At 52.5% G+C, this 25845-nt stretch overlaps 2 protein-coding genes and 1 long non-coding RNA gene across 3 annotated transcripts in view; 2 read left to right on the forward strand and 1 right to left on the reverse strand.

The window, feature by feature from the left end:
- The first annotated feature begins 2757 nt into the window (after positions 1-2757).
- On the forward strand, positions 2758-6711 carry LOC102023913. The gene is made up of 4 exons (XR_263909.2): positions 2758-3348; positions 3533-3706; positions 5107-5222; positions 6419-6711. It is a non-coding gene; the product is annotated as an uncharacterized LOC102023913 (long non-coding RNA).
- Positions 6712-7334: 623 nt separating this feature from the next.
- On the forward strand, positions 7335-9734 carry LOC102013509. Its single transcript, XM_005403920.2, has 4 exons — positions 7335-7602; positions 8373-8652; positions 9000-9256; positions 9389-9734. The coding sequence occupies exons 2-4, from the start codon at positions 8500-8502 to the stop codon at positions 9612-9614; spliced, it is 636 nt and encodes a 211-aa protein (XP_005403977.1). The 5' UTR covers positions 7335-7602; positions 8373-8499; the 3' UTR covers positions 9615-9734.
- Positions 9735-9747: 13 nt separating this feature from the next.
- LOC102024233 (glutathione S-transferase omega-2) overlaps positions 9748-25845 on the reverse strand; it is a 20214-nt gene continuing 4116 nt past the window's right edge. The window contains exons 2-7 of the mRNA XM_005403780.2: positions 23644-23770; positions 23313-23421; positions 20773-20995; positions 19981-20082; positions 11683-11789; positions 9748-10036 (exon numbers count right to left, since the gene is read on the reverse strand). Coding sequence (XP_005403837.1) covers positions 9877-10036; positions 11683-11789; positions 19981-20082; positions 20773-20995; positions 23313-23421; positions 23644-23677 — 735 coding nt within the window. The 5' untranslated portion in view covers positions 23678-23770 and the 3' untranslated portion in view covers positions 9748-9876. The remainder of the gene's footprint in view (positions 10037-11682; positions 11790-19980; positions 20083-20772; positions 20996-23312; positions 23422-23643; positions 23771-25845) is intronic.

Genomic DNA, 25845 nt, shown 5'->3' on the forward strand with positions numbered 1-25845 from the left:
GGAGTAGAGCAGGCTGTTTGTTTTTAACCTGAGGAAATCTTTGAGGCCCCCAGGGCAGAGTTGGGCACAGGGGTGGATTTGCTATTAAACAGAAGCTTTCGCTCCCTTCTTATTCTCACACTTTGAAGAAACTTCTAAAAATAACAAAATGGAACATTTCTGTCTTTGAGGCAGCTGCGCCCTGCCTGCAGAGTTCCAGCAGGGCTCGGAGTTCACAGCGCCAATGTCAGTGTTGGAAGCAACAGAGTCGTTCGGTGTCTGAAGAAAGAGACCCCTATAACCAGAGGACCTCCAGCCCCCTGCTGTGTGGGGGCCTTTCCACGAAGGACACTGCCCTCCTCTACTTCTCTGAGAACTCGTTTTCTCCCCAAAACGCTGGACTATACTGGCATCTGCCCCCTCTCCCTGTAGAAGGCTCCAGGACTGTGTTCACTGCATCCCTTAACCAGGGGGTGACTTCAGAGGGCTGGCCCTGGGCCCAGAGGGTATTTAGGTTGGGGGAGGGCACCATAGGTTCAGAAACCCCAGACCCTCTGCATTAGTCAGCTTTTCATTACTGTAATGAAATACCCAAGGCAGGCTACATAAGGAAAAAGGTTTATTTAGCTCACAGTTTTGGAGATTGCAAGTTGAAGACGGTTGAGCTGCTGGTGAGGGAGGTGCATAGAGTCATGTCCTGCTGGGAACTCCGGTGGGAGCGAGCACATCGTCAGCCATGGAGTAGAGCTGGGTGGGGCCAGGTTGCGGATCTTAGGGTAACCCTCTAGTGTGAACTAACTGGTCTCAGGAAGGGATACTTTAACCTCTAAGAGGCACAGCTCAGTCGGCTCCAGGCCTTCCCACTGGGCCCCACCTGTTCAAGGTTCCACTACTTCCCCAAACCCCCACGCTAGGGCCCAGCTTCCAACGTGCAAATCTCTGCAGGGCACAGGACGGTGAAACCATAGCTCTTCCCTCATCCCATGCTGAAGCACCACCCAGGGTAGGAACCTCGAACTACCCAGCGATAGCGATGGCTCATTCTCAAGGGTGTCATCAGGTCATCTGGGGACCTGGTTATTTCCCCAAATGCTGCCTTGAATCCACATGTGCCCAGAATCCAAGCTGAAGCGACCAGGTGAGGCTCTATTTTCAAAGCCTTCCCCAGTGGCTGGGGCACCCCAGGTTGAAAGAAGTGTTCTCACTTCCTCTCTAAATGGAAAACTCAAGAAAAGCCAGTGGTCTGCATTTCCTGCAGAGCTATTGGAAGCTGGCCTTGGGGAAGGCTGAGGGAGCACACAGGGGTTGTGAGGCCCATCCACTAGGCCACACGCCTTTGAGCTTACCCACACTGCCATCAGGGACAGGAGCAGCGGGGAGCAAACGGGCAGACAGCAGATGGAGAACACTGACTCCTAGCAGGTCGTTACCAGTTCACAAGTGTTTATCAGTGGCCAATGTGAGCCGCACCTAGAAGACAGGAAATGGAATAGGACCAAGACTGTGAGCAGGGAAGGACTATATGGTAGCCTTCCAAGGACTCACCTGAGAAACGCCAGAAAAACCAAAACCCTGTCAGTGGTTTGCAGGTAGACCAGTAGGACCCATTTCTCCACATGTGACCCCATCGCTGCAGGCTATGGGCCATGCCGGAAGCAGCGGGGGCAGCATGCGGTCTCTAGGAACTGGGCCCAGGAACCTGCTGCATTAGATAATTCCAGAAGTCCAAGGATCACTGATGCCAGGGATGATGAGGGAAGGCCTCATAGTGGGGAGCGGCCTAACACAAAAAGCACTGCAGCCAGCACCAAGTGACACTGGAGCAGACATCAGCCTCTCCTGTACCTGCACTCCCACCTGTTCAAGTTCATGCCACAGCCTGTGTGGGTGCTGCTGTCTTCCCTGCTTCCCACATGAGGAAACTGGGACCCTGAAGGGTTAGGTGACTTGTCTAAAATTACATGGGTATCAGTAGCAATCAGAATTCCAACCGAGCAGTACCACCAGACACGTGATCAAAATGTGGTAATTTTTTTGAAAATGTATTACCAGTGAAAGACATTGTTATTAATTGCTGTTGTAGTCAAGGTTTGCAAGGGAAACAATACAATCAATACAAGACACATAATTTTAAGAATTAAGATTATTTAATTAAGATTAAGAAGTAAGATTATTTTATAATAGACACGCAAAGAGTCATATACAACATGCAGGACATCTGTCCACACACTAAAGACCAAAAAGATCCAGCCACAAGCCGGGATCCCGTGATAATGTCCTGCATGAGTCCAGCTGGAGACCTAGAGCCCATCACAACGCCCCCATGAGTCCAGCCTGAGACCAAGAGCCCATCACAACATCCCATTAAAATCTGTTTCACGGATCTACGCTGGAAGGCCCAAAGGTCAGTGGTGGAAGCTAGGAAGTCTCTGCCGGTGGGATGAAGGAGCTGCACTAGCAGGCTGAAGGATCTGCACTGGAGCCAGGAAGTGATGCTCGAAGTAAAAACCAGAGCTCCCCTGCAAAGTACTACAGCCATCCTTAGCAACAACGGGATCCCGAGCTCCTCCAATCATGAGAACAGCCGGGCTCCTATCAGGAAAGCCAGCATGGCAAGCTTCTCCAGGAGAATGAGCAGTGCACCATCTTCCCCTCCAGAGCCAGGAAGCGATGCTCAAAGTGAGGGCCAGAGCTCCCCCAAAGTGAACCGAAGCCATTCTCAGCAACCAGATCCTGAGCACCTCAAATGATGAGAACAGCCGAGTTCGTGCCGGGAAAGCCCGCGGACAAGCTCCTCCAGAACCAACAGCGCCTTACAGCTTCTCTTCCTCCCCAGTTCTCCTTTTTATGCTGTTGCAACAGACCTCAGGTGGGGCCCCCACCCCCGGCACCTCGCTGGTTCGGTTCAGCTGGGCGTTACAAGTTGACCACCGGTTGTCATCCGCCACAGTTGCCCTCAGACACCCCCAGCCCCCCACCCCATGTGCTTCAAACACTCACCCCATCGCTCTTGCCGCTTTGTGACATGGTTCTGGAAGTCCTCGCGCCTGAGTGTCTTCACAAGGTGAGATCAGATCTGCAGCACACACTGCACCGACTGCCACCCAGCGGAAAGGCAGGCTCCCCTGCCACACGCTTTACTGCTGGACCTGGCATCGGGCAGCTTCCGGCTCGTCCCTAGTGTCGAGGTGACTGAAGGGTGAACATTCTGAATCTGTTCGGGCACTGAGGCACAGCCATGGCAGCACAACTGAAGAGGCAAAAAGGACTTCACAAGTGCTTCCGAAAGTAGCAAGAAGAGGAGGAGAGCCGGCGTGGGGCGCACACCTGTGATCCTGGCACTCGGGAGGCTGCAGCAGGAGGGTTGCGGTGAGTGTGAGGCCAGCCTGGGCTACACAGGGAGACCCTGTCTAAAAAAATAGATATGCGTGTATGAAGCAAGGGGAAGTGTTTTGGGGGGTTAATTTTAGTGTGTCTGTTACCTTAATATTTTTTCAATTTGAACATTCACTGGACTTTGTTTCAATCATCTCTCATATGTTGGGCTATACAGAGAAGTCACGTTACAGAAGGTCGGAAAAGTGAAGTGGGGCTGACCCACAGAAATTCTTGGATGCGAACCTAAGGCCAGTTTGGACCCCTACAGCAAACGCTGCGGAGCCATCTGTGGTTGCTGAGTGACACGGGCACTTGCTTCACCCCCAGCTGTGGAGTCCTTGTGAACAAGGTCAGCGCTGGGGAGGGGGACGGCCATCTCCAGAGCAGGGCTGGTGCTGAAGGAGTCGGGGGACATCCGGGAAATCCTAGCTTCAGTGTCTCCAGGGCTGTGACCTGTGGCTCAGAACATTCTCCTGCCCGCCTAGTGCCTACCCTCTGGGACAGCACTGGGAGGCTGTTTGCTTTGGCTGGCCAGGGACCCCATGCAGGGAGCCGAGTCCCCCGTCGGAGCCCTTCCCTCCTCACCCCTGCTGCTCCTCCACCCCAAGGCAGGGCATCGTGTAGGTTAACTTCTCTCACCACCGTCTAAAGCTAAGTGGTGGCACAGGCCTGTAATCCCAGCACTTGGGAGGCTGAGGCAGGAGGATTGCTGCCAGTGAGACCAGCCTGGGCTACAAAGTGAGCTCCAGGCCAGCCTGAACTGTAGCGCGAGACCCTGTCTCAAAAAGACCAAAAAAAAAAAGTTCTTTTGTCTAGTTTGTTGTTTTAAAAAATAAAAACAACAATCATGATGAAAAAAAAATTGAACCACTGATAGAAGTCAAGTGAGATAAAAGCTCCAATGCTGAGTTCTGCATCTGCTTCCTAGAAAGGGACTCAGGTTCCCTGTTATCCTTCCAGATTGTTCTGTGTACCTGCCACTGTTCTGTTTTTACATAAAGGCATGACACCGCCTAACTTTCCTCTGACGTCATTCTGAACCTCTGGCTCCTCTACCTTACTCTTTACAGTAGCTGCTCACTGCCTCACCGACGTCTGCACATGGTTTATCCAGCCTGCCCTGCTGAGGACTTTCTAGTCACCCCCACCATGCTCTCATAAGCAGCCTGCAGTGGAGGTCTGCTTTGAAGCAGCCCTTGCTCTCTGGTGGGTCACTGCACTGCGCACCTAGCCACGCACATCTTCCCCCCAGAACGGGTCACCCACGGCCAAGGCTTTATTCAGTCAGGACTCAGGAGTAAGGAAAAGGTGTTCAGCTGAGTACTGAGCAACCCGTGTGCCCAGCACTGCCCCATCCCTCTCTTTGGGTCAGGCACCCTGTGGAGAATGCATGTGTAAGGCAAAGGCTCTGGCCCCCAGGAACTGGTTCTGTCAGGCAGACAAGACCAGCGTGGGCAGAAGAGGCAGAGACCCATGAAATGCGGCAACTGAGAAGGACCGCGCACAGCTGGGGCCCGCGTGAGGGGATCGTGAGAACAGCGCCGCGCGCTTCAGCGCGTGCTGGGGCCCGCTTTCTCCCTTAGACCCGTGGAACTGTGAAACACCTCCCCTCCAGGTCCCCCGTCCCTCGACTGTTCTGCCTCCCAGCTGCTTGCCCCGCGCTCCTCTGAGCCCAGGGCAGGTGTACTTCCTCCCAGCCGTAAGGCCCCGAGGTCTAACGCCTGCCGTCCCTCTGATGTTCCTCCGCAGCCCCACAAGGAAAGCAGAAAATGAAAACTGCCAACGATAGAGTATCTCCAGGCAAGAGGAGCTACCTAAACCTCGGAGATGTTCAGAGGTGTTTCTTCTTTTCTCCACTGGAAGAGGTGGGTTTTAAAAGGACCCAGTGAAATTTGCAGCACAGGGGTGGGGAGGTGGGAGGAGTCTGGTTCCATCTGTTTCTTTAAAGCCAGTGGTCAGTGATATTTTTGGTTTCTCTCAGGCAACTTTATTTGAAATAGAAATAGAAAGCAAAGACCTACTTCCTGTTTCCTCCCTCCCGGGTCACCCTTGGCTGCGTTCTTAACCAGCCCCCACAGCCTCGTGGCTCACCCCCTCCTGGGAGCTGAGAGCCAGGGTTCCGGGGTGGGGTTGGACCCCAAGGACTGCAGTGGCCCTCACAGGGCTGCTGCTAACCCAGCCCCCTGGGGTCCCCAGGATCTCCCAGCCAGGGATGGTGACAGGGACACATGCCCTGTATACCCCAGCCCTGGAGCTGGCCAAGCCTAACGACAGCAGATCCCCGAGTCCCGGGGACTCAGGGCAGCCCCTTAGCACCTGCAGCTCTGTTCCCGTGGGGTTTTAGAATCTGGCCCTGCAGGGCTGCCCCACAAACTCCCTCAATCCAGAAGGTGCACCCACGAGGCCAAGCGGCAAGGCTGCCCCCCTGAGCACTGAGTGACCCAGAGAGAATGGAGGAAGAGCAGCCCACCCCCACTGCCCCCCGTGGCCCCCTACCACAAGACCTGCCCACTGGGTACCCAGACGTCTCCCAGAAGGCCGCGCTTGGGCTGCGTTCAAATCCCACCAGTGCTACCGCCTAGCCTGGCAGGTCTCGTCATTTCTGCACTCCTAGCAGGGCGCTACTCCTGTGATGGACAGGCAGGTTCCTCTCAGGCAGCAAAGGGGACGCAGCGGTGACAGCTGGACGGGGCCTGGGCACATGCATGCCTTCAGCCCAGCCTGTGTTCCTGCACTCACTCACTCACAAAGCGCTCGTCGGTGGCCGTCCCTGCTACACATCCCACATCCCACGCTAGGGAAACCTAGTCAAGGGGACACGATCCGGCCAGACAGGGCTCCGGGTCCAGGGGGAGCAGAGGAGGGAGGTCAGCAAGCAGCGGTGAGGCGCTGCTGGCCCGGGAGGTGGAGGAGTGCAGGGGTCTGGGGCACGTGCAGGCCCTGGAGTCTACTGCCCAGACCCCAGCTCTGTGCATTACCGCCCAAGACATCTGTGCGAGTTACTGAAGGGGGAAAACTGTACAAGAATAACTGTTCTTTTCAAACCTTTGTTCTTTTTGAGCTGCCCAGCTCTGACACTGCTTCATGGCTCCATCATGACTCTTGATCCCTGTAACCACAAGAGTGTAGCCGACCCGCAGGACGTCCGACTGCAACAAGCTCCATGCTCCTCACTCTAGCCCTGTAACCGATGGTCTCACCCTGCTGGCTAATCCAGGCCAGGCTGTCCTGCCTCACCTTTGCACCTCCTGCTTAGGCATCACGTAAAAGCGGTAGCTCACAAGCACCTGGCTGTGTTGAGGGAGACGTCCCCGCCAGGGCCAGTGTGAAATAAAGCTCTCCTCCGCCTCCAGACTTCCCCAGGTGTTGTTCTTTCCCGGACCCAGTTTTGCCACAACATTACGTCACCCTGAAGCCTCAGTTTGTCACCGTTAAAATGGGAGTAATTAGGGCTTGCTTCACCAGGTTGGGAGAGAGTACATTAGCCGGGTGTGACGGTGCACACCTGCAATCCCACACTCTTCGGAGGGGAGGCAGGAAGTTCGCAAGTCGGAGCCCAGCCTGGGCAACTTAATGGCTTAGCGAGATCCTGTCTCACAAAAGCAAAAGCCAACAACAACGAAATGGCTGGGGACATACCTCAGCACAACGGCCCTGGGGTCAGTCCCCAGTAGAAAATAATAATAATTCCAATAATAAACCAGAGCAGGCGAGTGTAAACATCAGGGGAGTGGAGTTTGGTTCTCACCACAGAGCAGCCCGGTCCCCTCCATCAAGAAGCCTGTGGCTCTGACAGAAAACTCACGGTGGACGGACAGCGCAGTGGGGGGCTGAAAGTGAGAGATCAAGGGAGAGACCGTCCCGCGAGCCTGCCACAGGCAGGTCATCCCGGGAGTGCTAGCCTGTGAGCGCTCCAGCCTGTGACTCAGAATTGACATCAAGTCCCCGTAACACTCACAGCCGCCTCTGCTGTCTGAGGTCAGAGAACTTGAGAGCCAGAAGGAACTTGAGGAACAGTTAGTCACCGTCCGCTGCCACCTCCAGGAGCTGTCCCGCCACAGACCCCTCCCACCTCCCCCTGTCCAGACGGAGCTGGGCTCGGGCGGGCTGGGCCGCCTCCGGTGCTGACGTGGTCGATGACGATGAGGTCTTTGCAGTGCTGTGGTTTCAGCTCATTTTCTCCTTTTCCAGGCTGCAGGAGAAGCTGCTCTTCCCTGTCCTGCGGTTTAAAATGCTTCTCACAAGGTAGACACCCAGTAAAGTCGTTATCTCCGGGACATGGATCAGAGTAGATTTCCTATTTTTATATTCCTGTGTTTTTTAACCTGTAGCTATTATTCCACCACAGCCTCCCATGAAAGCTCCTCGCTGAGCATTCCTTGCGTCTCCCTCTTTCCTGTAGGCTAAGTTCTGCTTTCCTGTAGAAGTCAGTGACTCAGTTTCCTCTGTGGGTCAGGCAGGCAGCATCAAGAAGTAGGAGAGTCAGGCATGCTGGCGCTTGTCTGTAATCCCACCACTGTGGGAGGCTGAGGCAGGAGGATCGTTGCAAGTTCGAGGCCAGCCTGGGCTACAAAGTGAGCTCAAGTCCAGCCTGAACTGCATAGCAAGACCCTGTCTCAAAAAGACAAAACAATAAATAAATAAATAAATTCAAGCCACCCTGGGCAATGTAGTGACTTAGTGAGACTGTCTAAAAATAAAAATCGGCTTGAAATGTAGCTCAGTGCAAAGCCCTGGATTCAATAACAACAAAAAAAAAAAAAGTAAAAAAAGTGAAGAAGTCTTTGCAGTGCAAGTGACCAGGACCCTGGCGACCTGCAGAGCCCACCCCTGCCCAAGTGGCGTTTAGACCCCAGACGGGGCCGTGGACCACCAGCCGACATCCTTTCCCCTGAGCACGTTTCTCCACGCTCCACCCGCCTCCGTACTTATTTCTAAATAAACGTGCGGAGCCCCAGCGGAGACTACTTCACTCTGGTGACCCTGAGACGCGCCCTTCTCTGTTGCATCGACAGCAGTTTGGGTCCCGCACCAACCACTTCCGCGCACACGCTTTTACGCCTGTAACGTTGGGCTGGTCCCGAGTCCTCGGACAGCCGCCCCAGATGACGCCTCTTCCCCGACACGGGTCCCAGGGAAACCATGACTCACACGCAGCCCTCGGCACTCGCTCAGGTGCCCTGGCAACAAGATGCCACATCAGAGCAGAGGGCGCTGCATGCGCGGCACAGTGCCTCTCCTCGCAGGCAGGCCGAGCGTCCGCGCCCAGCAGGCCCGTTTCTGTCCAGCTGGCAGGTAGGAACGCCTGGTACCACTTCCGTGGGACGAACACCGAAGAGCCGGCAGGCCGCGAGGGCCTGGCCGAGACGTGGGGAGAAGAGGGTTGGGGTGAGCTGTGCCTGGGACAGGAGCGGGAGGCTGCCCCATGTGCGCAGGGCCACGACTAAACACTACGCTGCTGCCTGCTGTCCACAAGGCTGAGGCTGGGAAAAAGCTCAGTGTGAGCAAAGTCACAGCTGTCAGACGCCGATCCCCAGATACTGAGCGAACAGCAGCAGACTCAGCCCCCTCCTCCAGCCCAGGCGCGGGAAGCTGCCAGCACGCTGGCCAGCCTCGCCTCTCCTCTTCTCTGCTGTCGTCAGGGCCCAATACTACCTGGTCAAGCCCGCAGAGCGGCCATATCAGAGCCAGGCCGGGCACTGCCACAAGACAGGCAGCTCCAGAGCAGGGGATCTAAAATCTCCACGAGCGGATGCAAGGCTGAGGGACCCCCGCGGGAAGGGCTGGGCCTTCACCGCTTTGGCCCACCACGGCCCGGCTTCAGAACCCAGCAGGCTTCCACGGGGAGAACCGAACGGTCTGTGCTGCAGATCCCACAGCGTGACCTCTGCCTGATGGGGTACGTGTGTGTTTTAAGGGCGGGATGCGGGTGAAGAACATTTTGTGAGATATCCTGAGCCCCGACACTGACGGTGAAATTCTGACGTAGTCAGTCCAGGGCGATAACCGGGTGTTTCATTTCCTGCTTTAGAATTCTGTCCAGTCACAAGACCCTTGGTGTCTCCCAGGCCCACGGCCAAAGTCGGAATGGGAATGACACCCCTGCCGCCCCCGCGGACAGCAGCAAGCACCGGCCCGCAGGGCTTGCGGAGCTTTTCTTCCTCCTTCTTCTCCGCAAGCTCCCCTCTCCCCGGGAAGGTTTTGGAGGTGCCAGTCTGGAGTGGCGAACGCACACGCTGGCAGAATGTGAGCCCTAGCACCAGCACCGTCACCAGTACCCTGGAGGTCGCAGTGGGCCGAGGGCCACAGGCTCCCCAAACATGCTCGGACCTGAGCAGAGACACAACTGGGCTAGAGGAGCCTGACAAATAAATGACTATCAGAAACAACCCATTTTCTGTTATTTTATTAAGAATCTCAAAAAAAAAACAGAGATGAACTGACCCCAAGACAGTCCCTGAAGCAGAGAGACTCATAACATGCCAGGAATCCTGGACAGTCAAGTAGCGCCCGCGAGACTCAGGAGATCAGCCCAAAGTCAAAGGCATTGGGGTTGTTCTGGAAGTAGAGGTTCAAGAAGCCCAGGAATATTTGCTTATCTATGAGCAGAGCACAGACGGTGGGGTCCCGCTTCATGGATGCTATCCAGAAGCGCAGCTTCGGGGTGTGGTCCACACAGCTGCAAGACAAGAGGGGGCAGGGGTCAGCGCCACCCACAGGGAAAGCGCCGGGGAAGGGGCCAGGCCCTGCCGTTCAGAAACTGAGCATGGGCAAGAACTGAGGGCGTCTTTGGGGAGACTGTGGTCTCGGCCTTCTTATTACCAAGCGAGCACGGTCACTCACGGGACGGGAACCACTGTATGTCTGGAACTGTGGGATCTGCGCTCCTAACAGTGCGGGGGAAGACTTGTGGGCTGAGGCTCCGGGGAAATGCGACACCTGTGCTCCACTGCTCTCCCACAAAGGACAACCCTCTTGCAAAGGGTCATCCACAGGCTTTACTTCAGGGGATTGAAAAAGATAAAGACAAGTAGTTTCAGAATATGTTTTCAATGGGCAGAAATCATGAAACCTTGAAATAATGGCGCTGATGGGGCTGTTTCAGAAGGAACTCAAGTCCAGGGCCTGCAAAGCAGCCTGCGAAGCAATGCCGTACGACCCAGCCCCACGGTGCTGGGACCTCCTGACCTGTGGTTCGGAGCTGTGACTTTGGAGGAGACAGGTTTCATATTTGAGATAGAGTTAAATATCCAAGTATATTTTATCTGATCTTCAGGCCCAACTTCCAAATACCAGGAGTGGCTGGCACCCACCCCATGTGGCCAGCTAGGGTTAGAGCAGGCTCAGCACACATCCAGCATCTCCTCTAAGCTGTGAGGTAACAAAGCTCCTGTCCTGCTGATAGGGTCTCTATCTCCATGTCCCCTAAAGCCCCATGCACTCATAGGTGGGGCTTTGGGGACGTGGTCGGATCATGGGGCTGTGATACTCACTGCCAGATTAGTTTACTCATGAGTTCATAGCTGAATGTGATGTTACAGAGGGGAAGCAGGTGGCTCACCATGGGTGTAGCCTGGAAAGTTCTAGCTCCCCGCTCCCTTGATCCCTCCTCCTTCTGCTTCCTGCCTGCCCTGCCATGGACTGCTTCTCCTCTGCCATGCCACCTTGCCTGGGAACCAGCCAGTTATGCACTGAAACCCCTTCACAACTGGGAGCCAAAACAGACCTTTCCTCCTTCAATGTGTGGGTGTTAAGTGTTTTGTCCCAACCATGAGAGAAGCAACTAAGATATCTGCCCAGGACTCCACATGGCCATTTCATCTGCTTTAACCATCCTGGTCCTTCTGTAATATGTGGCTGCCATTTTGACTGTACATTTGAACATCAAGATATATTACTTTTAAAATCTTTTTTTAAAGGGTGTCTGGGAGAGGATGCCTCAGGTAAGCTGGACTCAGGAGTATCGTGTCTGCTGAGTGGCGCAGGAGGACCAGGTATAGGGCAGGGGAGAGCTGCGGGCAAGGTGCCACACATGGAGGTTGTAACCCTGCCTGCATGCAGGGAGGCTGGGGAGGACCCTGGCTCTGAGGTTCCAGGAGGCTTGTATACAGGTCTTGTCCTCGTAGATGCAGGTACCATGCGATTCTGGGGTCCGTGGGAGAAGAGCCCAGGGCGTTTTGAACCAGAAGCTGTGTACTGGTGGCTTAAAGACCTGTCTGTTTCACACACATCCTGAAACATGTCCACAGGGGGCGCTCACACACACACACACACACACAGGGACCATTTTAACCACTGTCCCTGGGTGTATTTCCAACCACTTACTCAGCGATCCCATACACATCCAGCCGCTCAAACCAGGGCCAGAAGAGGTAATCGATCATGGTTATGCGGTCTCCACCGAAGAAGGTGGTGTTCTGATATACAAGAATCTAGAAATGCGAACACAAGGAAAGCAACTTAATGAACGTACCTGCAGACATGGTTAGAGACACTAAATACAAATACTAGACTAATCCCCAAAGAGGGAGAACGCAGGCTTTGGTCTTTCCTGTTTTTAGCAGACTGCCCCTTCCCTTTCGCTGAAGTCTCCTCCACCTTCTTAAGGGCCACACTCCCCACACACACACTTCCTGTCTCTCCCTCCCCTTGGCCTGCCTCCAACAGCCCCCTGGACAGTCGGCAGGACCACTCCGGCAGACCTGGCCCAGTGCCTCCCTTGGCCTGGCTCCTGCAAGTGTAAGGTGGCCCGTGGGTCAGCGTGGATGGAGCAGGAGTCCCTGCCTCAGGAGAGCACTGCCCGCTTGCTGGCTGATGCTGAAGGCCGGTGTTGGGAGCCCCTGTTGCTGGAGCTGTGGCCTCCACTGCCCAGCATATGCTTTGTCCAGGATAAAGGAGACGCCGCAGTCTCCACAGCAGGGCTGTACTGTGATGAGCTGCCTGAACCTCAGCACTGTCTTCCTGGCATGCTTTCTTCTTCTGAGTTCTCTGAGCTTCACTTGGTGCCCACTCAACACTATCAACTTTCTACATTAAAGTACATGATGCCCACTCAACATTATCAACTTTTTACATTAAAATACAATTTCTCTTTCCCTATTGGCAAACCAACCCGGACAGATGGACCAAAAAGAAAACAGATAAGAGTCTTAGCAGGTAGCCAGCGAAAGACCGCCAAAAGAAAGGACCTGAACATTTTTTAGAAAGCTAAAATGCTTGGCAGAGGTTACTGTTGGGCCAGGCCTCCCAAAAAGGCACGGATGGTGCCAGTTTCCTAGTGAATCAAGTGAACTACTCACTCTGGCCCATGTAACTCACAGCCAGCGAGGCGCCTGCCCCTTGCTGAGATGTGATGCCCGCGCAGGTGAGCTATGGAGCTGCGCTATGCTGGTGATTCCGTTGCAGGTGCCGGGGCTCCAGCGAGGGGCAGAGGTCACTCAGAGTCAGGCTGTGAAGTGGGCCCCTGGGTGGGAACGGCAGAGGCGGAGGATGCACTCCAGAGCGCCCGTGCCCCGCGGGCCGTGGTCTTGCCCTGCAGCGAAGGGCGAGCGTGCGGTGGCAGCGCTGCCTCCCGGCTGGGCCCTGGCTCTGAGGAGGCCCAGGCCGCCTGCCTCCCTCCTTCTCACCTGCTAATGCTGTAATGTTCGCGCCTGCCTCCGAGATTATGGACAAGAGCGCGAGGAGAAACAGGCCGCCCGGCCCCAGCGAGTGTAGGATCACAGGATGAGTAAGGGCGGAGACCCCCGAAGGCGGCATCCACCCCGACGAGAGATCCGTGAGCGCCTCCCCCCGCCACCTCTGCCGGTAAAGCGAGCTTCACTGCCTCCTCCTTCCCAGCGTGTACAGAGGCCCCTCACTGGCTGTCCGGTGAGCTGAACACGTGAGGCAGCATCACCTGGTTTAAGGAAGCTAAGGGAGCGTCACTGTTTACATCCAGCTGCGCCCCCAGAGCCCCGGCATGCACAGGGGGGCGTTTGGGAGGTGACCGAGTTGTGAGGACAGTCCTCTAGCAGTGGACCCATCCACAGGCGAGTGACCGAGTTGTGAGGACAGTCCTCTAAGGGTGGACCCATCCACGGGCGAGTGCAGCTAAACGTGACACTGGGGGTGCAGCGCGGTCGGAGGCGTGCGTCACTGCGGTGCAGCCCGGAGGGGTGTGTCTCCCTCCTCCTCCCTTCGTCTCTCGCCGGCCGGCCCTGCCCTGCGCAGCCTCCTGTGCCCCTCTGCCTTGCCACCCCGCCTCGGAGCCAGCTGACTCGGACTGAAATCCTTACAAATGTGCACCCAAGTAACCCTCTCCTTCTTAGAGTCAGGGGTGTCGGGGACTGTGCCTCCGTGACAAGAAAGTAACTAGGACAGAGGGGTGGGCGGAGCTCAGTGGTACAGTGCTTGCCTGGCACGTGGGAAGCCTAGGGTCCATCCCCCATGGTGCGCACACGCGCTCTCACACACAAGCGGCGGTTAGCATGCTGGCACCAAAGTGAACCCGTGGCTCTGGAACGTCTGTGCAACTCGTGTGCATTCCAGAGCACGGGCGTTCTTGGAAAAGCCCTGGTCCAGGCTACCGCAGCTTCCCGCGACGGCCCAGGCTGCGCTTCCGGGTGCCACGTGCGCTTTCACCTTTGTTCTGCCCTCTTTTTCTCTTTACTCACGGCTAGTTCACTCTACTCTTCAGTTTTGCTTTCTTGAATAAACCTTGCCAAGAAAAGGAAGAAAGAAAGAAAGAGAGAGAGAGAGAAAAAGAGACAAAGGTAGAAAGTCCCTGTCCAGGCCAATCGGATGCAGAACTTAAGGGACCCCACGGTGGATCCGTCAGTGCAGTGACAAGAAAATTTTACAAATGAGTAACTGCTTAGAGCTGAAGCTTGTTTACATACATTTCTAAAGCCTTTATTCAAAGCAGGTGCCTGGCTTTAAATGTACGTGATGTTACAGAAACTGTCGACCTTCCGCAATCACACCCACAGAGGACTCCGGCAAGGCGCACCTCCTGGAGGCCCCCAGCCTGTGACGGGTCAGCACGGTACGGGGATGGCACGAAAGCACCCGCACATCCCTGGCCCTCTCAGAGCCCTGGGCGACCCGGGACCCCCACATAAAACACCTGGAGTTCTTGACACTGCTGCGGAGTCCAGAGCCTGCCCCAGGCGGTCTTTCTCCGAGTCCCAGACGGCAGGGGCCCCCTGTCCAGGCCTCCCTCGGGCCGCAGCAGGCTTCAAGGCCAGCTCCCTTCTGTGCACACTGGGCAACTGGGCAAAACTGTTTTCCATTTCAAACGCCAGGCACTGGGGGAGGGATTCTGTGAAGACGCGTTTGATGTCCTGGGATATTAGAACAGTCTATTTTTAAATGTTCTGTTCTCTATGTCGCTGAAAAATAAGGCCAGATGAGGGTTAACTAGGGAGCACCGCCAATAAAGGAGGAGAAATCGTTTGATAGGATGAAGGCCACCAGTCCCCCTCGTTTCAGACCTGCAAAGCCCGGCTGGAAAGCCCCTGCTGCCTGCCAGGCCTCTCTGACCCGCCCAGAGACGCCAAAGGAGAAAGTCGGGCTTTGAAGTTGGCGCAAACGCGCACTGAGGGAAGAAGCTCGCAGGGCGCCCCCTGGTGGCCGTGAGTGGTGGAGGCGGCTCCTTCCAGAGGATTCAGAGGAGGAAAAATAAATCTATCAAGCTCTTGAGAGAGAAAGAACACCACAGACAGACTTCTTAAACCAGGCATTCTAAAACAAAAGTCCAACCTGGGACCTCGGACTCTGGGGTTCAGCCTTAATACTTGGGCTTCAAACCTCGAAGCAGTCGCCTGCCTTCGCCACTGTGTTTACCAGGGCTTTGACATCAGGACCTCACATCCTTCCAAGCAAGGGGCTCCCAGCAGCGCCCCTGTGCCTGCTGGAGCAGGAGCACAGCATTTTCTCCCTGGAAATAATTCTTAAGGAGACCCCCCCATCCCACCCACAGGACACGAAGCCGAGGGTGGAGGAGCGGTGACACTGAAGTCCTTCTCCGGAAGCCGCTGCAAAGTAGCAGCTCCAGGGAGGGAGCTTTGTGTTCCTAAAGAAAAAGTAGAGGCTCTCAGGCCTTCACATTTCAGGTCGCTGCTATACTGAGCTGAAGCCGAGCAGGAGGGGAACAGGGGCCCTGCAGGACAGGACACTGTCTCCTAGAGGGTGTGGCAGCAGGGTAGGCTGAAACGCATCGCCCCACAGGGTGGCTACAAAGAGGCAGAAGACAGCCTGTCAGCACTTGGGGATTAAAGGGACACTCTGGAGATGCCACGTTGGCACACCTTTCATGGGTTTAGTTGTTCTGTCCAAAACGTATTTGTAGGAGGGTGGGTAATGCGTAACCTGTCAATGATCTGTAGGTGACGGAGGGTGGGTGGGGCTGTAATGAATACTGACTCGTGTCCGCAGGGGGAGAGGACTTCTTACCATAAAAGCAAGGGAAGGAAGCACCCCAGGGAAGGGGGACAGCATGATATTGTAAAAGTCACACTTTATACGGGAGAGGTGAGCCACATTAAAATTTAAAGCAGAGGAAAAACTTTAAAACAAAAGAAATCAAAATTGTCAAGTAGATTTTATGCACAAAGAACTCTTTAAAAGGAACGTTTACAAATCGTCAGGGAAAATCAAGAGGACCTTGGGAGGCGGACCAGCAACAGGCCAGGCGCAGATGACACGGGGCCCTGGGGAATCAGTAGCAACCAAAGAAACAGGCCTGGGGATGCAGCTCAGTGCCTGAGCATTTGCCTCGCATGTGTGCAGCCCTGGACTTGAGCCTCCGGTGCAGCCAAAAAAAAATTAAATCAACAATGAGGAACTACTGTCTATTGCTTATTTCTCTCCAACAAACAAGTATCTTTTTGAATGGACTATCAAAAGGTGATAGTGCAAAGGACATTTTCATGTACCGCTGGGAGGGGTAAAAACGTGATAAGCATTTTGGGAAGCAATTTAGTAAAACACAGCCACAACCTCCAAAGCGTTCCAACCCTTTGAACTGGTAATTCCATTCCTAGGAGTCTGGGCTCCAGTCATACTGTAGAATAGAAGTGGTTTTTAAACCAAGAAGAGTGCTGCCCCCTGCGGCATCAGTCACACTGGCAAAGGACTAGAATCAACCTAAGCACCCATAAGGAGGGTGCTGGAGGAGCCACTTCGCGGTTATACGCGTAGCAAATTAAGCAGACATTAAAAGTGATTTTTTTTTTTTCCATCTGGGTGCCCTAGCTGTAATCCCAGCATGCTGGGAAACTGAAGCTGGAGCACTGCAAGTTCAAGTCCAGCCCGGGAAATTCAGCAATTTAGCAAGAACCTGTCTCTAAATAAATAAATAAATAAATAAAATTCTGCTGGGGATGTAAGCTCAGAGCAAAGGCTCTGTGTTCAATCTCAGTGGTGGGGGGATAGGGAGGGAGAGAGGAAAGGAGGGAGGGTGGAAGAGGGGGGAGAGGAAGAGAGAGGGGAGGGAGGGAAGAAGGGGACAAGGTTGGTTAAATTACCAAACTAGCAACGGCGCTAAAATGCTCCTGCAGACGTCCTGGTCAGGGATAACCATTGCCCTCATGAGAAGGAACAGCAGTTATGACTCAGGTGCCACTCCATGGCTAGGAATTAGCTAGGAAATCCAAAAGAACAGACAACATATGGCTGCACAAAAACCTGAACACACTGTCACAGCAGCATTACTCATAATGTCCCAAAGAGGAAATAATCCAAGTGCCTAGGAACTGATGAATGAATAAACAAAATGTGGTGTAGCCACATGGTGGAATATTATTTAGCCATAAAAAGGGATAAAATATGAACCTTAAATACATTATGTTAAATGAAAGAAGCTCCTGAAAGACCACATATGGTCTGATTCCACCTATAGGAACTGCCTCAAATAAATGCATCGGTACAGACAGACAGCAGAGGTCTAAGAAATGAGAGTTAACTATTAAAAAGGAGTCTCTCTGGGATATGACAGAAGTATTCTGAAATTAAATAGTGGCCGTGGGTGGCAGTGGTTACAACTCCACGCACATATTAAAACCACTGAACCCTGCACTTGAAAAGTGTGAATGTCATGATACATGAATTATGTCTCCATGAAGCTGTTATCAAAAAAAACCAGCAGTAACAATCAAGGTATTTTGTAGACATTGCAACTCAGTTGAAAGAAAATAAATTTAACTTGTAGACAGTTTATGGTATATAAAAGAAAAGGTTATTTCCAGTGAAGAATTAGCCAGGTATAAACTCTCTTTCCTTCTATCTTGTAAACAATATATATCACTGAGATTAATACAAATTTTAAAACAACAACAGTAAGACTTAACCAGGACAATACAGCTAACAGACTAAAAATATCTTTTTTACAGAGAAGAAGGGATATAAAAAGATTATGATTGACTTAATCTATAATAATGATCTATTTGAGCCCGTGAGTTCAAAGCTAGCCTGCACAACCAGTGAAACCATACCTCACAAAAACGAAACACGGTAAACATTAAGAATACGGGTGAGATTTAAAATCAAGATAGTATTTAAGTATAGCTGCCCCCGAGTGCCGCACACACAACTTATGCAGATGTGACCTCCTGCAACCCGCCGCGCAGAAGCAGGGGATGGAATTAGGCGATGTGGGAACCAGCGCCGAAACGACGGAAGTGTCCAAAGCAGGTCTGTGAACTGTGAGAAGAAAAGCACAAAGGGCCCTGTGCCGTGAGAGACGGTTCCCACCCCTCAGGGCCAGCACTTACGTCGCCTTCTCCTCCCTCTCCTCAGGTCTGATGAGGCCTGGGACGGGACCAAGCAACGGCCAGAATGCGGAACCACCGCACAGCACAGCAGCCCTGAGATACAGGAAATCCAAAGCTCCTAAGAGCTCTGGCTGACCCTGGCTTTCATGGCGCTGGACTTGATTTGACCACGGCCACAGTGAAAACATTCTGAAGGAAGTCACTGGTGAGAGAAGAGCCCCGAAAAGGTCCTGCCGCACTGAGACCCACAGACATGAAATGAACCCTGGATCGGGTGCTATTTTGAAACAGAAAAGGCAAGAATGGCCTAAAAAAAAAGAAGAAAGCTAAAAATGTGTGCTGTTTGAGATTAACAACTCAAGAAAGCTAGAAAATCTATCTGAAGACAGCTTTACCGTGTGGCGCCATGCCAGGGTTCAGAACAGGAAGCAAGGGGCAGGCTGCAGAGGCAACAGCAGTATATCTCAAAAAGTGTACAAACTGTCACAGACAAACACGGCTATACAACAAGAAATCTTCCACTTTAATGAAACCGCCCCCCGCTTTTTTCGCGGTACTGGGACCGAACTCCGGGGTCTTTGAACTGAGCTGTTCTAATTTTTTAAATACATTTTCTATTATACATTTTATGTATGTTTTATTGTATTATACACATTTTATTATACATTTATAATTACATTATGCATTTACATACATTATATAGATTTTATTATATGTTTTTTATTTTTGAGATGGGTCTCCCCAAGTCACTACGTTGCCCAGGCTGGGCTCCAGCCTGCAATCCTCTTTGCCTTCCTCACCCTCCCAGGGTGCTAAGGTCACAGATGTGCACCACCTTGCCCAGCTGGAACTAGACTTTTTTTTTTTGTTTTTGTTTTTCTCAGGTACCGGGAACCGAACTCATGACCTTGCACTTGCCAGGCAGGTGCTTTGCCACTGAGCTAAATCCCCAGCCCCCTGGAACTAGACTTTAAAAAAGAAATTTTAAAGTCAGACAGGGCACTTACATCTCAAGAGAAAAAAAGTCCGAGTTTAAGATTACAAAACATAAACTGAGGCTTTTACTTTGAGAGAACGTGGCAGATTGCACATTGAAACCTTGGCTTTAGGCTGGGCGTGGAGGCACATGCCTGTAGTCCCAATGCTAGGGAGGCTGAGGCAGGAGGATCGTTGCAAGTCTGAGGCCAGCCTGGGCTATATAGTGAGTTCCAGACCGGTCTACACTACACAGTGAGACCCTGTCTCCACAAAACAAAAACAAAAACAAAAAAAAAAAGAAAAATCCCAAGCCCCCTAAAACAGAGAAACAAAAACCAAAAACAAACAAGAAAAGAAATCTTGGCCTGAAACTGGGATGCAATGGCCACAGTTCCAGTAGTTATCTCATCATTTTGAGAACGGAAACCTTACACTAACAAGGACCAAACCTAACAAGAAAGAGAATCTCAGTCCCTGGTAACTCCGTGAGGAAGCCGTCACGCACCACCCACCCCGAGCTTTCTAGTGTAAGAGGATTCACCCCCGGGAGGTAAACGTACGGCAGGGAGTGCCCACCGCCAGCCAAGCGCCATTGCTAACCAATACGCTGGCCTCGTGGGCAGAAGCCGCAGATGCAGCCAGACCCCCTAAGGGAACAGATGATGTCAAGAAAGGAGGGATTTGCTGCCGGTCCTCCGCGCTACCTCACCAGGCCCTCAAGATCGGCTCCACAGCAGTGGAGAACAAGCACCTGCTAACAGCCGCAGAGGACCGGGAGCGGGGCTGCTCGGAACCCAGCAGAGAGGAGGGGCCTGCGGGGCAGCAGGTGCCCAGGCCCCGGGTGAGGCCTGCACAGCTCCTCTGCTCCGCGGGATGGGAGAGGGGCCCAAGGTACCTCTTCGAGGTTGCTGAACTCCTGCCACAGCGCGGCCTTCAGATCAGCACTTTCTCTCCCGCATCTCAGCGCCACCAGACACTCCTTGGTCAAAGTCGGGACCTGACCACGGGACACAGGTTCTTAGTGGAGAGGTCTATGGGAACTCCGTGCTCCCGCCTGCCCTAGAACTGCAGAGAGGCTTTCTAACTCCAACATCATGGGCCAGCCTCCAGCGCGGATGCCCCACGCCCTGTGAAGGGCACCAGGTTACCCCGGTGGATCCAGGAACCCACTCCTGACAGCATCCTGGTAACCAGGTAGGTTAACAGGTTCACCAGGGTTGCTGCTCCCATGTTGTGCGTTGCTAGGCAGGACCCAGAACTTTGTTAAGCCTCAGTGTTTGCATCTGGAAAATGGGGTCAGGAACAGTCCCCACCTCCAGGGGCTGGTGTGGGATGAAACAAGAGAGCCTCTATAAAGTAGGGTGGCATCTGGCACACCCTAAGTATTCAGTATGTGTTTGCCGTTAATATCACGGAGTTAGTGCTATCTCAAATCACACACTCATTATCGTGTCCTAATGACACCTGCTAGGTCTGCTAAGTGGGATGGAAAAGCACGTAGCAGTCAGTTTCGCCTTAGACCTTCCTGAAGTAGGGTAGGTCAGCCCCTACCCTACTTCCTCCTCAGGCTCTCACGGCATGAAAATGAGACAGCTGCACCACAGGCTTGCCTTGGCAACGCGCTGAAGCTTGGGAGAAGCACACACAGTAAAATCGAGACTACGTGGGTCTTTAAAATGGAACATACCTTACAAAACAGCTCCAATAGCATCTTCTGGCGTGCCCGTTCATAAGTGTCACCTGGAAACAGCTTCCTTCCCGGGTACGTGTCGTCCAGGTACTCACAAGTGATGACGGACTCGTAGATCAGTTGAGATTGGCTGTTCTCCAGGACAGGAATTTGGCCAAAAGGGTGTTTTGTATAGTACCAGTCGGGCTTGCTTCGAAGGTTAATGTTGATAATCTCGTGTCTTACAAAACAAAGGGGAAGGAAGGCAGAACAAATTTAAGAAGCGCATGCAGGCAGAGGCTCATCTTGAAAGCAGAGAGTGGATTCAAGTTTGTCATGACAACAGATTTTTAAGTCTAAGTTTTGTGTGAAATGCACAGCAGCACCCTCACGATGATGTGGAAAGGGGCGTTAGATGTTCTCTGCCTCGTCTCCTCCGTTCCTCACGCTTCCTCGTGAGGTGGGCTTGCTTCACAGGAAACAAGCCTCAAGGAGGCAGACTCTCAGACCTGCCCCTGCCCCCTGCCATCACTGGACAGCCCTGCTTGAGCTCTTGGCCATATTCCGTCCCCCTTTTGTGCTTAGCGGCCTTAATCATAAAGGAAGGGCAATGATTGCACCCATCCGCTGGCATCTTATGATGATCAAATAAGCAACTACGTGCTATGCTTTGCGTCCTGCTGTCCCCCCAAAGCCTCGTGCAGTCACAGAGCTTTCTCGGAGGTGGCTGAATCAAGAGTGTGAGATTGATTCCTAGTAAAACGCTGGGATTAAGAGTGCTGGGATCAACAGTGGGTGATTGCCGGATCAGTGCCCTGACTGGATCGGCACCACCCTGACCCCGGTAGATGGGATACAATATAAGGGACAGAAGGAGGCTTGTCTCTCTCTTGTTGCTTTTGCTGTCTTCTGCCTGCCATGATCTGTTGCCCCTCTGCCATGTGCCACCCCACCGTGGAGCCAGCCAGTGAGCTAAAACAAACTAAACAAACCTTCCCTTCTTTAACTTTGAGTGTGAGGTATGTTGTCTCAGTAATGAGAATAGTAACTAAGACAGTACGTATAAAGTGCCTAACACACTATTAGCATTTAACATTAACATTTAAACTCTTATGATTAATTAGTATCACTAGAGCTTCAGGTCCATGCAGATATCAGAGGCACACACACACACACACATCTAAAAAGATTAAAGGAAGCTCACAAGCACATACTTTACTAAGCCTAAAAGGCAGTACCTGCTGCCCGAGGGACATGAGGCAGTGTCTGGAGACCTTCTGGGTTGTCAGAACGGGGGAAGGAGAACTCTACAGTGACATGTAAAGGGCAGGACACTGCTAAATATTCAACAGTGCAGAAGACAGCCCACTCCTCCTCCCTGAGAAAGAATGATCTGGCCCAAAATGTCAATACTGCTCAACGCGAGAGACCTTGCTCGGATGAAACATTTACATCAGTTCCTAAACTGCCAACTTGTTCCCACCTGTGCAAAAGATTGAGTTTTCTGTTATTTTTCTCAAAACACCGGTATTCTTAGGGTGAAGTAGATGTGAACAAGAGGGAATAATCTGGAAATATGAGTCATACTCTCCTAACAAGGTGGGAGAAATCCGGAGTTCTACTGTAAACACCTCTACACAGCTCTGTTCTCCGACACGAGTCGGTGACCCTGCAGTCGCCCTAACGGGGCTGCCCGCAACAAGCCAGAGCCCGGCCACACGTTCGCGGCGCTCGGGCTGGAGGCCAGTCGGGCTGCAGCGCACAGGCCCGCCGCCGCCGCTCTGCGCTCAGTCCAGACCTGCGGGCGCTCGCACGGGGTGCCTTCTGGAGGCCGCGAGCCGTTTCTCGGTACTTTCCCACCTTCCCCCCGCCTCCCCGCCGCAGTTCCTTCCAGCTCAGGTCTGGAAACATCTGTGTCTCCCTCCAGCAAACACTTCTGAGTCCTTACGATGCTGCAGGCTCTCTTCCGCTCCACATGGAAGAGATAAATCCCGACCCTGAAGAGCTCACACCTCTGTGGCTGAGGGACAGTGCGGGGAGCACTGAGCAAGCGGAGGGTTGGGATGGAGAAACGCAGGTGAGGGCTGGGGATTTAGCTCAGCGGCACAGCGGCTGCCTGGCAAGCTCAAGGTCGTGAGTTCGATTCCCCGTCCGGGAAAAAAAAAGGTGGGGGGGAAGGCAGGTCAAAGGCAGGTCGGCTGCAGGGAGACGAAGAAACAGAACGCGGCTGACCTAAACGGCCTGGGAGGCAGGGGGAGCTGCACGCGCAGGAGTAGCCGGGGAGGCCTCGGCGGCCTTGGCTGTCCCTTCCTAAGCAGACCTTAGCGGACGGATCCGGTTCACTTATGCAGTCGCTCCATTTCCTCTGCAGTGTCTAAAAGGGTTGTGCACTTCAGGAAGGCTTACAAAAAATCTCTTTTCGCCAACCACTTACTGACTTTGCCTTGGAAGAAAGAGACAAGGAGCCCCTCCTAAAATCTGAGGGTACCCTAGACTTTAATATTCCCCCGCCCGTGGGGCGTGGCTCGCTCAGGGAATGCTCAGCGCCAGCTCCTCACCTGATGCCTTTGGCCTTGAGGACCAGACGAGTCCTGTGTGAGTAGGGGCAGAACCTCATGCTATAGAGGCGGATGAATCCCTCGGGGACCGGCCCTGGGGGACAGCTTCCTGCAAAGGGGGATGGGGAGAGGGGCTCACTCAACGTCCTGCACCCCAGCGGGGCTCTGTGCTCCACCTCCCACGTCCCACAGAGGTCACTTTTGCACATGGCTTTTTGCACAAGTTCCTCCTTGCACCGAGGATGCATGGACCAGGGTCTGGCAGCCCCGGTCCAGAGCCAGTGTGCCCGCCCATGTCCCCAGCCCTCCAGCACTGCTGGAGAGGCCTCACCTTTCCTCAGGGTCCTGGTTGCATCCCCAGACATGGCCTGCGCTCAGTCTCCGCTGCAGTGGGCTCCGGGGACAGCAGCACTCCGGCGCCCTTCCTGCTCTCAGTTCAGTTTTTGGATGTGTGGACGCTGGAGGCACAGAGGGGAAATGATCTGAGGGGAAAGCTAGAATAATATAACATGAAAGGCATCGCCCCACATTCGGAAGCCCAAGAATGGATGTGCGTAAAATCAAACCAAACCAAATCCTGAGAAGTATCTCTTGCTTTGGGGACTAGCGGGGCCTCGTCCCCATCAAGAGTCATGAACAATGAGCATTAAACCCTAACATGCTTTTTAGTTTAATAGACATTGACCAGGGTAATGCTTTTCCTTTCCCTTCCTAAATCCTCCCTCTTACACTTCACAGACAGCTGCTACATCTTCTGTACAGTGTGTCCGGTTTGTTTTTTTACTAAGGCCCAGCTTTCACGTGTCATAGGGAGGAAAAGTTGAGTGTTGAGACCTCACACCACCCTAAGAGCAAGTGCAGCTTCCATTCTGCACCCAAAACACCTCACTTGCCTCGCCCTACTTTTGGCCTTATGGGTGAGATTCTTCTACACATGTTCTGAAAAGCCAGCAGTGAAGAACAACATGCCTGGAGGCAAAGAACAATGTCCGAGCTCTCCTTACCCAGCTCTACATTTCTGAAAGGGCTTTGTCTCATTGCTACATCAGTTCAGCACTACACAGGCCGCAGACACAGCTCCTCTGTCCACATGAGGCAGAGGGGTAGTGAACCTGGCTTTGATGCTGCTGAGCGAAGATGTTGAATTTTACCAGGTAGAAAAAATATCCTTTAGATTCCCAGGACTGAGCTCAAGTGGAAGCTGCTGGCAAATATCTTACGGGATGGACATGTAAAGAAGGAAAGAAAAGGGTGGCGTGTCTCACTCACACGAAGTTATCTCCATGGATTACCTTATTTGCGTTCCCCAACTGCTCAGTCAAGCAGCTAATATCATTCCTATTCTACAAAATAGAAATCAGCCCCAGTAAAATGAAATCATTTGCCCCAAGTGACCAGCAGTACAGTGGAAGATCTTTAAAGCTAAAGACTGACCCACCTCTCGGCCTCTAAAGCTGAAGCAAGGGTGTATATCCTGGAAACACAGAGTACTTACAATTGCTCAATGGTTAGTTGAATCTGAATTTCTTTTATTAAAATGGTAGAGCCTCATTATGTGGCTTTTGAATAGAAATCCTTTGGCTTTTGGAATTCTACTGTACCCAGAATTCCTTGCCTAGCAGTGTTAACATTTTTCTCTCTACAGAGTAAGAATCTCTGAAAACCTTCAGAATAGTGACTCTACATTTTTTACTGTCACTCAGTAGTTTCATGATATAAACTTGGATAATAATATAGCATGTGTTGTTGCTTTATAAAAATTGAGGAAGAGCAAAGATGTCTCAATAAATGCAAAGATGCTTAGAAGGGCGGTCAGCCAGAAATCTGGTTTTGGAAAAGGCATTGATTTTTGACTTGCTATGTTGATTACTTTTTGTTTTGGAAGATAAAGTTACAGATAACTATTGTGGAGCTATTTTTGATCATGAAAGGCAAGCTGGATGGCAAAACAGAAGCAGGGAACATAACCATGCCATAGTAGAGCTCCCAGTAAGTACATAAGGAGATGATTTTTGGACAGACAGATTTAGCCCTCATAGAAAGAAAGCAGACTTCAAACAGTCAAGAGAAATGCATCCAGACTCTACATGGGAAGGCCAGAAGAGGAAAGCACAATCTGAAAGTCAACACAAACAGTTCCTAACGGACACTTAGTACTTCACATGTATTAATCCCTAAAACAGCCCTATGAGTATTTACTGTTGTTATACTTTAAAAGATGGGTAAACCAAGGCCAGCAAGGGTAGGCACTTGTCAAAAGCCTCACAACGTGTAAGGGGAAGAGGGACAACTCAGAACTGGAAGCCTGGCCGTGAGGCAACCCTCCTGACCAGACGCAACGGATTGAAAAGTCAGCAAATTTTTGCCAAACAGTAAATATTTTATACTTTGGGACCACCTGTTCTCACCTATTCTACTCTACCCTTTTAGGGTAAGAGCAGACACAGATAATATACACACTAATGGGTGTAACTGTGATCTAGTAAGATTTTATGGATACTGAATTTAAATTGAATTATATATATTATATATA

This window comes from Chinchilla lanigera, unplaced genomic scaffold (genome assembly GCF_000276665.1).
Source record: "Chinchilla lanigera isolate Chin_1 unplaced genomic scaffold, ChiLan1.0 scaffold00084, whole genome shotgun sequence".
In the NCBI taxonomy this organism is placed as follows: domain Eukaryota; kingdom Metazoa; phylum Chordata; class Mammalia; order Rodentia; family Chinchillidae; genus Chinchilla; species Chinchilla lanigera.

Excerpts from the sequence above, each read along its gene's own strand:
- LOC102013509 (XM_005403920.2), top strand. The coding sequence starts at position 8,500 with ATGACTCACACGCAGCCCTCGGCACTCGCTCAGGTGCCCTGGCAACAA. Across the intron at positions 8,653-8,999 it reads CGTTTCTGTCCAGCTGGCAG|GGCCCAATACTACCTGGTCA; the intron begins GTAGGAACGCCT and ends TGCTGTCGTCAG. Across the intron at positions 9,257-9,388 it reads CGTGACCTCTGCCTGATGGG|AATTCTGTCCAGTCACAAGA; the intron begins GTACGTGTGTGT and ends TTCCTGCTTTAG.